Source organism: Salvelinus alpinus, chromosome 3, assembly GCF_045679555.1.
Source record: "Salvelinus alpinus chromosome 3, SLU_Salpinus.1, whole genome shotgun sequence".
Lineage (NCBI taxonomy): Eukaryota > Metazoa > Chordata > Actinopteri > Salmoniformes > Salmonidae > Salvelinus > Salvelinus alpinus.
Genome location: NC_092088.1, coordinates 9,565,454 through 9,581,707, shown reverse-complemented (window position 1 = coordinate 9,581,707; position 16,254 = coordinate 9,565,454). Strand labels below are relative to the sequence as shown.

At 43.8% G+C, this 16,254-nt stretch overlaps 1 protein-coding gene across 2 annotated transcripts in view; it reads left to right on the top strand.

The window, feature by feature from the left end:
* Positions 1 to 16,254, top strand: part of LOC139569986 (ATP-binding cassette sub-family C member 3-like) — a 53,467-nt gene that overhangs the window by 15,637 nt on the left and 21,576 nt on the right. For both annotated transcript variants that reach the window (XR_011673988.1, XM_071391398.1), the window contains exons 2-7: positions 367 to 543; positions 1,829 to 1,954; positions 3,801 to 3,932; positions 4,796 to 4,921; positions 5,323 to 5,384; positions 5,691 to 5,822. Coding sequence is in view for 1 of the 2 variants with exons in the window: in XM_071391398.1 (XP_071247499.1) it covers positions 367 to 543; positions 1,829 to 1,954; positions 3,801 to 3,932; positions 4,796 to 4,921; positions 5,323 to 5,384; positions 5,691 to 5,822 (755 nt within the window). In the remaining variant the exon portion in view is untranslated. The remainder of the gene's footprint in view (positions 1 to 366; positions 544 to 1,828; positions 1,955 to 3,800; positions 3,933 to 4,795; positions 4,922 to 5,322; positions 5,385 to 5,690; positions 5,823 to 16,254) is intronic.

The following is a 16,254-nucleotide window of genomic DNA, read 5'->3' as shown; positions in this document are numbered from 1 at the left end:
ATGTGTCCCCCTCTCGGCTCTTGAGCCAGCTGATGTCATGCAACATTCCACACGGTTAAACATGACCTGGGGTCAGGGGTCAAGACAGGAGAAAAGTGTCTTGACTACTGATAATATACAATACTGGTGGTCTGGGAGGTCAAACAAGACCTGGGTAAGTTCTTCATGACACCCTATTCCATAGGCTCGTACAGTGCTCTACTTGCGTCCATCTTGTCCTCATAGGTTCTGACTATAGGGTAACTCATTGTCCTCATAGGTTCTGACTAAAGGGTAATTCTGATTGGCCCCGCTGGATATTTGTTTGATTTGACATTAACAGGGTATTGGTCTCATCCCATTGGTCGCCATCTTATTTGATTCCAGGTAGCCAATCAGACGCTCCACACAGACAGCCCAGACCTGCCGGAGTGTTTCCAGCTGTCAGTGCTGTCATGGCTGCCGTGTGTGTACCTGTGGCTGGCTTGCCCCCCCTACCTCTTCTACCTCCAGAGGAACAAAATGGGTTACATCATGATGTCCGTCCTCAACAGAGTCAAAACGGTGAGGGACCATACCATTCACTGGGCTGCTGTCTCTGTCGCTCTCGCTCTCTCTGTCTGTCTCTGTCTGTCTCTGTCTCTCTGTCTGTCTCTCTGTCTGTCTCTCTGTCTGTCTCTGTCGCTCGCTCTCTCTGTCTGTCTCTGTCTCTCTGTGTCTCTGTCGCTCGCTCTCTGTCTGTGTCTCTGTCTCTCTGTGTCTCTGTCGCTCTCGCTCTCTCTGTGTCTCTGTGTCTCTGTCTGTGTCTCTGTCTCTCTGTGTCTCTGTCGCTCTCGCTCTCTCTGTGTCTCTGTGTCTCTGTCTGTGTCTCTGTCTCTCTGTGTCTCTGTCGCTCTCGCTCTCTCTGTGTCTCTGTCTCTCTGTGTCGCTCTCTGTCTCTCTGTGTCTCTGTCTCTCTGTGTCGCTCTCGCTCTCTCTGTTTCTCTCTCTTTCCCAGGACATGGACATATCTGATATGGGCAGAAAGTTAAAATTCTTGTTAATCTAACTGCACTGTCCAATTCTACAGTAGCTTTACAGTGAAAGAATACCATGCTTTTGTTTGAGGAGAGTGCACAGTTATGACCTTTTTTAGAATGTATTAATAAACCAATTAGGCACATTTGGGCAGACTTGATACAACATTTTGAACAGAAATGCAATGGTTCATTGAATCAATCTGAAACATTGCACATACACTGGCCCAAATATAAATTGCGCCTAACATGGAATGGTACATTATGGCCTTTCTCTTGCATTTCAAAGATGATCTAATGTGTTATATTCTCCTACATTCATTTCACATTTCCACAAACGTCAAAGGGTTTCCTTTCAAATGGTATTAAGAATATGCATGTCCTTGCTTCAGGGCCTGAGCTACAGCCAGTTTGATTTGGGTATGTCATTTTAGGCGAGGGGGGAAAAAAAAGAAGAAAAAAAAGGTCAGATCCTTAAGAGGCTTTAATTAATCCATGATAAGGGAATAGTGGGAATGTTTATGAGATAGGCTAATGACCAGTACTGGGAAACGGACCAGACATACATGGTTCTCTCTGTCTCCGTCTCTCTCTGTCATTCTCGATGCAATCCTGTTTTATGCCTGAGATTAATTTCCTGTGTCGTGCCCATATTAGATTAGTTAGTTAATCCACGATAAGGCAATAGTGGAAATGTTTATCAGACAGGCTAATGACCAGTACTAGGAAACGGAGCAGACATGCATACAAGCTTGTCCAGACACTTGAGATATGTTTTGAACAAATGACTCCTGCTCAGTTTTTGGTCTCTTTCTCTCCCTCTCCTCCTCTAGGTAATTGCGTTGGTGTTGTGGATCGTGTGTTGGACAGATCTTTTCGCCACCTTCAATGAGTTGCACCAGGGGGACACACATCCGCCCATCTACTTCGTTACCCCGCTGGTGGTCGGCATTACCATGGTACGCAACCAACAGGACGTGGCGTTGTAAACATACAGTACAGCATTCAACTCACTTCCTGGAAAAATACCTTTATTTTTGGGGTCTTGTTGCTTAGCGACAGTTCAACATTTACTGGGGTGGTCCAAATTAGGGGAGGGTTGTCTTCGTTTTTTGTGTTTAAAAAAAGAAAAATGTATTGGTCACGGGAGGGTAGTGTGTTTCTATTGGGCACAGGGGAGGGTAGTGTTTCTATTGGGCACAGGGGGAGGGTAGTGTGTTTCTATTGGGCACAGGGGGAGGGTAGTGTGTTTCTATTGGGCACAGGGGGAGGGTAGTGTGTTTCTATTGGGCACAGGGGGAGGGTAGTGTGTTTCTATTGGGCACAGGGGGAGGGTAGTGTGTTTCTATTGGGCACAGGGGGAGGGTAGTGTGTTTCTATTGGGCACAGGGGGAGGGTAGTGTGTTTCTATTGGGCACAGGGGGAGGGTAGTGTGTTTCTATTGGGCACAGGGGGAGTTTTGTGAAAACACAGGGTGTTTTTTTCCCTGATTTACATTTGCCCTTTTGCATGTTTTACTATATCATTTCTTCCATCCTAGCCACATTTCGTAATCTGCTTGCATGCACCTCCTCTATATCAAGGTGTTTTGGTACTTCCCTTATGGACTCCTCTACCAGTCTAACTTTTACTATACCACAGGCCAATATAGTCTACCAGTCTAACTAACTTTTACTATACCACAGGCCAATATAGTCTACCAGTCTAACTAACTTTTACTATACCACAGGCCAATATAGTCTACCAGTCTGTTCTCTCCTGCCCTCTATCCACCATTCATAGTAACAATAGTCATAGGTGGATAGTTTGTCCAGATCTGCTATAGGCTAACTAGCATACACATGTTTCAATATGAATCCACACAAATAGGAATAGCTGCTCGGCCGCTGAGATGAAAGAACAGTGAGACACGCAGCTCAAGAAGCTCCGATACGAGCGGCTATTCCTCGCGCACCTAAAACCTACCGCTTCAAACCACGATATCCAAGTGCCCAAAGTCGGTATGCTTTGCTTATTGGTTGTGTTGTGGCATTGGGAGGGTAGTCCCCAAAGAAACCCTGTTGGTGTAACATTCGGTGCATATAGTACATTTTATATAATTATAAAATATAGAATCAAAATGCTGAACATCTGACTTCCTCCTAGCTGATGATCGTCTGCAGACGGCTCTGATCGTAGTGTAATGAAACAGGCAGGGAGAGTGTGTTTGTCCGTGGTGGTCGGTGAACCCTCAACCTTCTGGCCCGTAGTTCTGCATGGTATCGACTGGGCCACAAAAGCAATGCTGAAGGGGCAAAGTTGATATCCACGTTTATAAACACAGGGTCACTACAGTTATTGTTATTTGTGGCCATAGACATTATTTAGAGTTAATTCTAGGGGGGGGTTGTGCGTGAGGGGGGTGCATGAATACATAACTTGTCATAGAGTCAATCCAATCCATCATGTATGTATCGTTATGTTGGTAGATGATTGTCATTGTATACCAGTAGCCTTAACAGTATGCTACACTATAGAAAGTAATCCTATTGAGTGTGCTGTTATTCACAGGCATCATTGTGGAGCAGTTGCTGTGTTGGCTCACAATGGTTTCTCTCTCTCTCGCTCTCGCTCTCTCTCGCTCTCGCTCTCTCTCTCTCGCTCGCTCTCGCTCTCTCTCTCTTTTTATATTTTTTTTATATATATATATATACCCTATGCATGAAGGAGAGAGAGCTGAGCAGAGATGATCCTGCCATGCCCTTTGTATTTCTGTGCTTATCTAAATCGTGTTAACTCAACCCCTCCCTCTCCTCTCTCCCTCAGTTGCTAGCTACGTTTCTGATCCAGTTTGAGAGGTTGAGAGGGGTCCAGTCTTCAGGGATTCTTTTTATATTCTGGTTCCTGTCGGTGCTGTGTGCCATCGTACCTTTCCGCTCCAAGATCCTACAGGCCAAGGTGAGATCAAGGTTTCTCCTAACTTGTACTTTCTGATGTCTCTATCTGCCTCCAGCTCTCTCCTTCATCCCTTGCCTCTCTCTAAAGGTGTTTACCGCCCCCCCTCCTCCATCCTCTTCTCCCTCTCCTCCCTCCTTTCCTAGCTAAAGAACTTACGGTTGTTTAGGCAAGGACGTTGTTTTGGGGGTTAGGCAGGGACGTTGTTTTGGGGGTTAGGCAGGGACGTTGTTTTGGGGGTTAGGCAGGGACGTTGTTTTGGGGGTTAGGCAGGGACGTTGTTTTGGGGGTTAGGCAGGGACGTTGTTTTGGGGGTTAGGCAGGGATGAGGCTATGTGGAGAGAGCAAGGGGGAGGAAGTGCGAGGGAGAGAGACAAAGAGAGGGAGAGAGTTGAGAAATAATAGGTCTGTTGTCCAATGTTCTGAATTGAATAACATACTGGAGCTTGTGAATTTTAAGAGCTCTCATTGGCTATTGCTGATCACCGTTCTCAAAACTTGTCATTGCACATCTCACACTACAAGGGAATTGCAGATTTTGTGCCGATTAAAATGAAACGGGTTTGAAAATATCAGGACGTCTGGTACGGCTCAAAGACTGGATCGGTAGCGCTCAGATGGTGTCTCTGACCCGCTCACATTAAACAAGCGTCGGTGACGGACGCCCGCCCCGAGTAGGCAACGGCATGGGGGGGGTGTGTCTCAGATCTCCAAAACCTGTCTGGTACAGACAGACAAATCAGAGCCACGATCATGTAGTGTTCACCCAGCTTTAGTGTCCGTCAAACTCCTTTTTAAGAAATGGCTTTCATGACAAAATGTCCTCCAACGGGTCAATCAAGTATTTCTCCTGTCTTGTGTTTCAGAGTGAGATTCCAGACAAGCTGCGTTTCATCACCTTCTATCTCTACTTCAGTCTGGTTGTATTACAGCTGATCCTCTGTTGCTTCAACGAGAAACCCCCCCTTTTCTCCAACGTCGACACAGACCCCGTGAGTCCACACACACACACACACACACACACACACACACGTTTGTTTTACTATCCTTGTGGGCACCAAACAATTGATTCTCATTCAAAATCTATTTTTTCCTAACCTTAACCCCAAATCCCTAACCTTAACTCCTAACCTTAACCCCAAATCCCTAACCTTAACTCCTAACCTGTAACCCGTAACCTTAACTCCTAACCTGTAACTCTAATTGTAACCCTAACCCTTGAGCCTAAAATAGCCTTTTTCTTTGTGGGGTCTGGCGAAATGTCCTCACATGTCTGAATATTTTCTTGTTTTACTATTCTTGTGAGGACTTCTTGTCCCCGCAAGGATAGGCCACAATGTGTGATTTTTTTTTTTTTTTTTACTATCTTCTTACTCTGTTATTTTCTCCTCAGAATCCTTGTCCTCAATCGACTGCTGGTTTCCTCTCCACAATGACCTTCTGGTGGTTCACTAGGTAAAACCATTTCCCCCATACACACACACACACACACACACACACACACACACACACACACACATAACAAGTATGTCCCGTTCATTATCATTGTGTCTGTCCTATATATTTGTATGGCTTGTAGCTACTTCATATAATTACGTATGTTATTCCGACAATTAATCGGTACATTTGATCAATAATGAATGGAACTGCAAACAGCAGTCTTCTCTCTGTGCAATGGTTTCCTGGATACTGATAAAGTCTTTTCCAGGAACTCTCTCTATACAAAGTTTCACTAATACGTTGTGTCCCTCTCTGTCCCAGCATGGCCATCAAGGGCTATAAGAACCCTCTGGAAGCCAAAGACCTGTGGTCACTGAACAAGAGGGACAGCTCAGAGGAGGTCGTCCCCAAGCTGCTGAGAGAGTGGGACCTGGAGCAGAGCAAGGCTCGCAGGTAGGGAGGGAGACGGGGAGGGAGACGGGGAGGTGGAGCAGGCCCAGGCTTACAGGGAGGGAGGGAGAGAGACAAATCTTATTGGTCACATGGTTAGCAGATGTTATTGTGAGTCTAGCGAAATGCTTATGCTTCTAGATCCAACAGAGCAGCAATATCTAACAGGTAATATCTAACAATTCCACAACAAAACCTAATACACACAATCTACTATAGGAATGGGATGAGAATATGTAAGTATAAAATATATGGATGAGCAGTGACAGAGCGGCTAAGATGCAATAGATGGTAAAAAATAGATAGTGGAGGATACAGTATATACATATGAAATGAGTAATGTGAGAAATGTAAACATTCTTAAAGTGGCATTATTAAAGTGACTAGTGTTCCATTTATTAAAGTGGCCAATGATATCAATTCTGTATGTAGGCAGCCACCTCTCTGTGCTAGTGGTGGCTGTTTAACAATCTGATGGCCTTGAGATTGAAAAACAGCTTCTATCTCTCTGTCCCAGCATTGATGCACCTGTACTGACCTCGCCTTCTGGATGGTAGTGGTGTGAACAGGCAGTGGCTTGGGTGGTTGTTGTCCTTGATTATCTTTTTTGCCTTCCTGTGACATCAGGTGTTGTAGGTGACCTGGAGGGCAGGTAGTTAGCCCCCGTGATGCGTTGCGCCATCTTTCCTCATTTAGAGCCCTGCGATAGAGGGAGGGCAGAAGCCGACCGGGCGGGAGCGGCGGGCAGTGTCCAACGCGCTTTGCGAGGGAGAGAGAGGGAGGCACACGGCGGCATGTCCAGCGCCGCCAGGAACTAGAGCGGAGGGAGACCAGTGCGGAATGCTGCGAGCAGGCCAAGGCTCACAGGGAGAGAGGGAGGCAAGGGGCATAGTAGGGTAGGAACAGAGCGGAGGGACGACAGGAACTGCCTGGACTGCAGGCCAAGGCTCACAGCTGGAGAGAGGGAGGCTAAGGGGATGTAGGCGAGGAACAGTAGGGAGGGAGACTAGGAATGCTGGAGCAGTGCCAAGTGCTCACAGGGAGAGAGCGGAGCGCCATCTAGCGGGCCATCTTGCCTCATGTGGATGGAACAGAGGGAGGGAGACAGGGAATGTGGGAGCAGGCCAAGGCTCACAGGGAGAGAGAGGGAGGCAAGGGGATGTAGGGAGGAACAGAGGGAGGGAGACAGGAATGTGGAGCAGGCCAAGGCTCACAGGGAGAGAGGGAGGCAAGGGGATGTAGGGAGGAACAGAGGGAGGGAGACAGGAATGTGGAGCAGGCCAAGGCTCACAGGGAGAGAGGGAGGCAAGGGGATGTAGGGAGGAACAGAGGGAGGGAGACAGGAATGTGGAGCAGGCCAAGGCTCACAGGGAGAGAGGGAGGCAAGGGGATGTAGGGAGGAACAGAGGGAGGGAGACAGGAATGTGGAGCAGGCCAAGGCTCACAGGGAGAGAGGGAGGCAAGGGGATGTAGGGAGGAACAGAGGGAGGGAGACAGGAATGTGGAGCAGGCCAAGGCTCACAGGGAGAGAGGGAGGCAAGGGGATGTAGGGAGGAACAGAGGGAGGGAGACAGGAATGTGGAGCAGGCCAAGGCTCACAGGGAGAGAGGGAGGCAAGGGGATGTAGGGAGGAACAGAGGGAGGGAGACAGGAATGTGGAGCAGGCCAAGGCTCACAGGGAGAGAGGGAGGGAGAGATTAACATCCAATATACCGGTGCTCAAATTCCTTGGTCTTTCCTGGAACACGTTCTATTAGGAGATTCTTATCTCAAAGGCTTCCAATGATTTCACTACTTCTAGGTACAAAGAAAAGAGAAACCTGCAAAATTTCAATAACATTTTTTAATTATTAATTTTGTTACTGTTTAAAAATCACTTCCCTTCTTTCCTTATTTTCCTTTTTACAACAATATTGACCCAGTAGTATGAATGTGCAGAGAATGGTTTCTCATGCTCATGTTTAAGGTTACACAGCCTAAGTCAACAGTAGTTTCCCCTTTCAACTCTTTCCCAGAACAGTTGAGAGATGATGAGTTGTCTTTATGAGCTCTGAGTACTGGAGTGTACGTGTGGGAGCGTGATAGAAACCACTGCAGTGTCCAGCACCTTTTGTTAGGATAGAAACCACTGCAGTGTCCAGCACCTTTTGTTAGGATAGAAACCACTGCAGTGTCCAGCACCTTTGTTAGGATAGAAACCACTGCAGTGTCCAGCACCTTTGTTAGGATCGAAACCACTGCAGTGTGCAGCACCTTTGTTAGGATAGAAACCACTGCAGTGTCCAGCACCTTTGTTAGGATCGAAACCACTGCAGTGTCCAGCACCTTTTGTTAGGATAGAAACCACTGCAGTGTGCAGCACCTTTTGTTAGGATAGAAACCACTGCAGTGTCCAGCACCTTTTGTTAGGATAGAAACCACTGCAGTGTGCAGCACCTTTTGTTAGGATAGAAACCACTGCAGTCTGCAGCACCTTTGTTAGGATAGAAACCACTGCAGTGTCCAGCACCTTTTGAGCATATTAATATGATGAGTCAGTGTCTTTTCATCTCTGGTCTTGGTTAGAAAACACAATTGGAGCGGGAAATCACCCAGTTTGCAAAATTACGTCGAAAAGACGTCTTTTATAAGTATTTTCCAGACATTGATATCACGTCCATTTTAGGTGCTAAATGAAAAGGTGAAAATACGTATTTTCCGGACGTTGAAATACGTATTTTCCGGACGTTGAAAATAGGTATTTTTCGGTCATTGATTCTATGAACAAATTTTCTCCAGCTGAACATTCTCAATGAAGTAAGCATTATTCCACTTAGTAGGAAAGAGGAGCCAACTGGAAATTGCTACAGAATATTTATTATTGATCCCATCTGTAACGTTTTTTTCAAAAGCTTTAAAACCTGCATGGAATTCTCCAGTGTTCTCCAAAAAAAAAAAAAAAGATCACTGAAGGTGTTAAATCAACACTGATAGTGGTGCATCTATGGACCCATATAGACTCCGGAATAGTGACACATGGCTTAGTGTAAAGCCTTATTGAAATATTTCCCAGAGTGCCTTGTCTTTCGTGTAAATTGTAGACTTTACCACCCATGACTATATTTGTAAGTGACAGAGACATGGTTGTTGCATTCCTCCATTTTTGGACCTATGGATTTCACCAAGGTGAGATCCTAAGCGAATGTTATATTATCTTTTTTACAAAATATCATACATATTTCATAAAGCCTTATTCTGAGGGATTAGTATACAGGGGCCTGAAACTCATACACATCACTTTGAACCAAAACCACGCTCATCATTATCATATTTCCCAGCATGCTCTATTGTAGGTAGATATTTTTTAATTGTTTGTTTCAATATCTATGTTTGCATGTACATTTGATTAGTCTAAAGCTACACGAAGATAAATAACACACATTTTTCTAAATTAATCCAATCAATTAGATTTTTTTTTTGCACCTCTTACTGAAATGTTTGTTCCAGTTTAGATTCGTTAGCTAGTCTCCTCACAGTGTTCCTAACTCTGGCAGTCATTATGAATGACATTCTGAATGCAAGTTACAGGTGAATAAAAATTCCAATTGTTGTATATCCTAATTCTGTCTGTATTCCAATATGAGTTACACGTCACTTTGCAAGGCAGCACAATGTGACTTGCAGGTAGGGTTGCAAAATTCTTGTAACTTTTTCCAGAAATCATGTTTGGACTTGTCCTGGAAACAGAAGCAGGAAATCCAAAATTCGTCAACCAGGGTTAGTCTGCAACACCACCACTGCAACACCAAAAATACCGGAAACTTTGAATATCCCACGGAGCACCATTTTAAATCCATTATTGAAAAATGGAAAGGATATGGCACCACAACAAACCTGCCAAGAGAGGGCCGCCCACCAAAACTCACAGACCAGGCAAGGAGGTCATTAATCAGATAGGCAACAAAGAGACCAAAGATAACCCTGAAGGAGCTGCAAAGCTCCACAGCGGAGATTGGTATATCTGTCCATAGGACCACTTTAAGCTGGGCTTTACAGAAGAGTGGCCAGAAAAAAGCCATTGCTTAATGAAAATAAGCAAACACGTTTGGTGTTCGCCAAAAGGCATGTGGGAGACCCCCCAAACAAGGTATGAGACTAAAATTAAACCCTACACCCATTAAAACCTCTATACCAACTAACCCTACACCCATTAAAACCTCTATACCAACTAACCCTACACCCATTAAAACCTCTATACCAACTAACCCTACACCCATTAAAACCTCTATACCAACTAACCCTACACCCATTAAAACCTCTATACCAACTAACCCTACACCCATTAAAACCTCTATACCAACTAACCCTACACCCATTAAAACCTCTATACCAACTAACCCTACACCCATTAAAACCTCTATACCAACTAACCCTACACCCATTAAAACCTCTATACCAACTAACCCTACACCCATTAAAACCTCTATACCAACTAACCCTACACCCATTAAAACCTCTATACCAACTAACCCTACACCCATTAAAACCTCTATACCAACTAACCCTACACCCATTAAAACCTCTATACCAACTAACCCTACACCCATTAAAACCTCTATACCAACTAACCCTACACCCATTAAAACCTCTATGCCAACTAACCCTACACCCATTAAAACCTCTATGCCAACTAACCCTACACACATTAAAACCTCTATGCCAACACACATTAAAACCTCTATACCAACACACATTAAAACCTCTATACCAACACACATTAAAACCTCTATACCAACTAACCCTACACACATTAAAACCTCTATACCAACTAACCCTACACACATTAAAACCTCTATACCAACACACATTAAAACCTCTATACCAACTAACCCTACACACATTAAAACCTCTATACCAACACACATTAAAACCTCTATACCAACACACATTAAAACCTCTATACCAACTAACCCTACACCCATTAAAACCTCTATACCAACTAACCCTACACCCATTAAAACCTCTATACCAACTAACCCTACACCCATTAAAACCTCTATGCCAACTAACCCTACACCCATTAAAACCTCTATGCCAACTAACCCTACACACATTAAAACCTCTATACCAACACACATTAAAACCTCTATACCAACACACATTAAAACCTCTATACCAACACACATTAAAACCTCTATACCAACACACATTAAAACCTCTATACCAACACACATTAAAACCTCTATACCAACTAACCCTACACCCATTAAAACCTCTATACCAACTAACCCTACACCCATTAAAATCTCTATACCAACTAACCCTACACCCATTAAAATCTCTATACCAACTAACCCTACACCCATTAAAACCTCTATGCCAACTAACCCTACACCCATTAAAACCTCTATGCCAACTAACCCTACACACATTAAAACCTCTATACCAACTAACCCTACACACATTAAAACCTCTATACCAACACACATTAAAACCTCTATACCAACACACATTAAAACCTCTATACCAACACACATTAAAACCTCTATACCAACTAACCCTACACACATTAAAACCTCTATACCAACTAACCCTACACACATTAAAACCTCTATACCAACACACATTAAAACCTCTATACCAACACACATTAAAACCTCTATACCAACACACATTAAAACCTCTATACCAACACACATTAAAACCTCTATACCAACTAACCCTACACCCATTAAAACCTCTATACCAACTAACCCTACACCCATTAAAACCTCTATGCCAACTAACCCTACACCCATTAAAACCTCTATGCCAACTAACCCTACACACATTAAAACCTCTATACCAACACACATTAAAACCTCTATACCAACACACATTAAAACCTCTATACCAACACACATTAAAACCTCTATACCAACACACATTAAAACCTCTATACCAACTAACCCTACACACATTAAAACCTCTATACCAACTAACCCTACACCCATTAAAACCTCTATACCAACTAACCCTACACACATTAAAACCTCTATACCAACTAACCCTACACCCATTAAAAGCTCTATACCAACTAACCCTACACCAATGTTCCACTACTTGGCCCTATCTGATCCTGCACCTGGCCGGCAGCCTGGGAGGACGGGATACTATTGTTCAACAGACCTTGTAACTCTTCTGAGGTAAAATGTTGTACACCCAAGTACTTGTTCTCTATCTTCTGTGTTTTACGTTACATTTCTGCAGTACAGTTGACAACCATGGCTATGAATGCTAAGAAACCAACCTTACTGAAACGCATGTTATTCCTATCCCTCTCTGTTAGAGACGATTTGGACATATTTGTATAAAAGACTGAACATACTGAGCTCCATGTACATTTGTGTAAATATATTAAATATGAATGTATATGATGAAATATTAGGTACGTACCTTTATGATTTATATTTACCTGATCGAGATATATTCATTTGTTGTTAGTTTAACTCAGTTTTTGGCCCCTCTTGCCCATTCATTGTACTGTGTTAAGTGTGTTAGTATAAAGGCAGGAAGTTGGGCCTTCGGGGGGGGAGTCCTTGCTAGACGCGGGAGCGATATAGTTTTTTGACCATACAGACATGCATACAGACATGTCATATTTTGTATTTTCCATATCAAGTTATCTATGCTTTAAGTTGATTGGATAATCATTTTTTTGTTAGATATAAGAAGAATAAATCTTTTTGTTGCACCATATCCCTGGATCTCACTGAATGTTTGGCCGTTTGGAAACCTTGTGTGGAGTGTGGACTGTATGCGTACGAAACAACCCTGCTTCAGGCTTGGGCAGTGGCTATGGTAAACAGGAAAGAAAGCCACTACACTCTCTATTGGCCTAGGCATACTCACAGGGATCCTCTTAGGATCCCTTGCACCGGACACATCTTCCTCTACTACTCTCTTCACAGCCACCCATTCTAAAACCGACTGCCACTCTTTGTTTAGGGTTGCGGTGGTTTCAGTAGCTGTGGTTGCTGACGTGTATAACGTTGAATACCCAACGTACACAGACACACTGGCTTTTGATTTTAGGCTGCTGGTAGTAAAAACAGAGAACAGTAAATGGCCAGGAATACCACACTTTACATGTTTTACTTTAGAGAAGCTTCCATTTTAAGAAAACCCCTCTGTGTTCTATTAGATAGATAGCTCTCAGCTCTGTGTGTAGATGACACTGTTATGCACGCTACTGCCCCTACGGCTGACCAGGCTTTGTTGGAGCTGCAATCAAAAGTTGTCCTTGTTGATTTAAAATTGTTACTTTTATTACTTTTTCCACATTTTGTTACATTACATCCTTATTCTAAAATTTATGAAATCAAAATTTTCCTCAACAATCTGCACACAATACCCCATAATGACAAAGCAAAAAAGTTTATACATTTTTGCAAATGTATAAAAAGAACTGAAATATCACATTTACATAAGTATTGAGACCCTTTACTCAGTACATTGTTGAAGCACCTTTGGCAGCGATTACAGCCTTCGAGTCTTCTTGAGTATGACAAGCTTTGAACACCTGTATTTGGGGAGTTTCTCCCATTTTTCTCCGATCCTCTCAAGCTTTGTCAGGTTGGATTGGGAGTGTTGCTGTACAGCTATTTTCAAGTCTGGGCTCTAGCTGGGCCACTCAAGGACATTCAGAGACTTGTCCCAAAGCCACTCCTCCGTTGTCTTGGCTGTATACTTCGTCATTGTCCTGTTGGAAGGTTTACCTTCGCCCCATGAGGAGTGGCTTCCGTCTGGCCACTCTACCATAAAGGCCTGATTGGTGGAGTGCTGCAGAGATGGTTGTCCTTCTGGAAGGTTTTCCCATCTCCACAGAGGAACTCTGGAGCTCTTTCAGAGTGACCATCGGGTTCTTGGTCACCTCCCTGACCAAGGCCCTTCTCCTCTGATTGCTCAGTTTGGCCGGGCGGACAGCTCTAGGAAGAATCTTGGTGGTTCCAAGCTTCTTCCATTTAAGAATGATGGAGGCCACTGTGTTCTTGGGGACCTTAAATTCTGCAGAAATGTTTTGGTCCCCATCCCCAGACATGTGCCTCGACACAATCATGTCTCGGGCCTCTACGGACAATTACTTCTACCTCATGGCTTGGTTTTTGCTCTGACATGCACTGTCAACTGTTGGTTCTTATATAGACAGGTGTGTGCCTTTCCAAATCATGTCCAATCAATTGAATTTACCACAGGTGGACTCCAATCAAGTTGAGGAAACGTCTCAAGGAAGCTCCCTACATCTTGACACTGGTGCCTCTAGGGCAGTGTAGGACTTTAATGTTGAGTTCATTTAATGAGATTGAATGTAAATCATTTTATTTGTGGCGTTTGAAGATGTGTTGATTCTGTCATTTGTAGTACATTTTGAATTTGTTGTATCGTTGTCCTCAGGACACCATTGTAAATGAGACCCTGATCTCATTGGAGTCCCCTGAATAAATACAAGTTAACAAAAATACAAAATAGGGTAAATCTAGGCCCTTAAAATAAGGCCTTATGCAAATAAATAATTTAGTTTATTATTATTATTTTTTTAATGATAACGTATTCGCTTAGGATTTCACACTAACAAATACAGTCATGGATGGTAACTTTACAATTTACTAGAAAGGCAAGGCACTCTGGGAAGTATTTTAATAAGGCTTTACACTAAGCAGTGTGTTAATTTAACACTCTTTTAGTGTCTATTGGTACACAGACCCATCCATTTTATAATTTTTTTACACTGGAGAATTTGCTCTGTAGCTAACGGGAAGATATTTGAGGGCGAGCACGGCACATGACTGGGCCAAACTAGAACAGCTTGTGAAGTTGCTTGAGCAGTTCGCAATCCATACTGACCAACTTCAAACTGACAGCCAGTCACTGTCTGATGTGGTGCCGTGCTTTCTCAAACTTGAGGCACACTTGCAGTCAACTACTGTTGCAAATCAGTTGGCACATGTCCTCCTGTAGTCACTGTGTGAGCACTTCGCATGCATACTGAATCCTCTGGCAGCCAACTTTGATCCAACCCCTGCAGCAGCTTGCCTGATGGATCCAAGTGTGTACAGACATGGAGCAGCAGGTCCCCAGGAAGATGAATCCAGCAAGCATCTTGACCAAAGTGCATTAGAAATATAGCTTCCTCACATCGAAGATTGTGTCCGAGGTCATTGTCCAGCCGGAGGGTCAACCTGGCAGGGCATTTAGTGCCCTCTGTGAGCTGCAGAAATACCTGGAAGAGGTGAAGGGAGGCATGTTTCGAGAGTCCCTTCTCCAGTGCTGGCAGGCTGTTTATCCAAAGCTGTGTCCTGTGGTACTGGATCTGGTTTCTGACCTTGCATCCCAAGCGTTATTGGAGAGAATATTCGGCCTGTCATCAGACTTGAAAAACCGAATGACCACTTCTCTAGAACGCAGAGTCTTCTTGAAGATGAACCAGAAAATACACACACACACACACACACACACACACACACACACACACACACACACACACACACACACACACACACACACACACACACACACACACAAAGCTTTCTGGCTGCGAAATGATAGATTTGTGAAGAAGTGTTGTTGCAGCTGTTTTTCTGAACTCTATTTGAAAACAGTCCGTCTCTAATATTACATAAACATGTCAAATGACTTAATTTGTTGTATTTTCCTCTGTCACGTATAACGGTAAAGATATTTGATTATTCTACTGAAGTTAAAAACACATTGGATTGGTGTAAACATGTGCAAGAGAGTTTCCTCACACCATTTTATTATTGCACCAGTCACTTATCCTTTAAATCCAAGTCACACTAGGATTTGATTTCAGTGGAGGCTGCTGAGGGGAGGACGGCTCATAATAATGACTGGAATGGAGTTAATGGAATGGTATCAACCCATGTATTTGACACTATTCCACTCTAGCCTTTACCACGAGCCCGTCCTCCCCAATTAAGGTGCCACCAACCTCCAGTGATTTGATTTACACTGAGTATACTACACACACCTGCTCTTTTCCATGACATAGACTGACCAGGTGAATCCAGGTGAAAGCTATGATCCCTTATTGATGTCACTTGTTAAATCCACTCCAATCTACTCCGGTCCTGACCTCACCAAAAAAAAGACTGAGGACACCCCACCCACCCCCCCCCCCCAAAAACCGCCTGAAGGACGTCAAATGCTTAGAGGGCATGCTAGTATCAAAGACTGAGAATTCATTCACAGTACAGATCAGTCAGACACATAGAACACTGGTGCAATGTTCACATCATGCTTTCCAACAGGCTGCTGCAGTGAAAGGAAAAAGACTGGAACTTACCTGGAAAGCAGTGGAGTGAAAGTCTGGCTGTCAGACCCCGGCTTGTAGCCAGATTAAACCGTCTTTCTGCTCTAAACAGAAACTACCTGCTCTCTCTCTGCCATTTTTTTAATA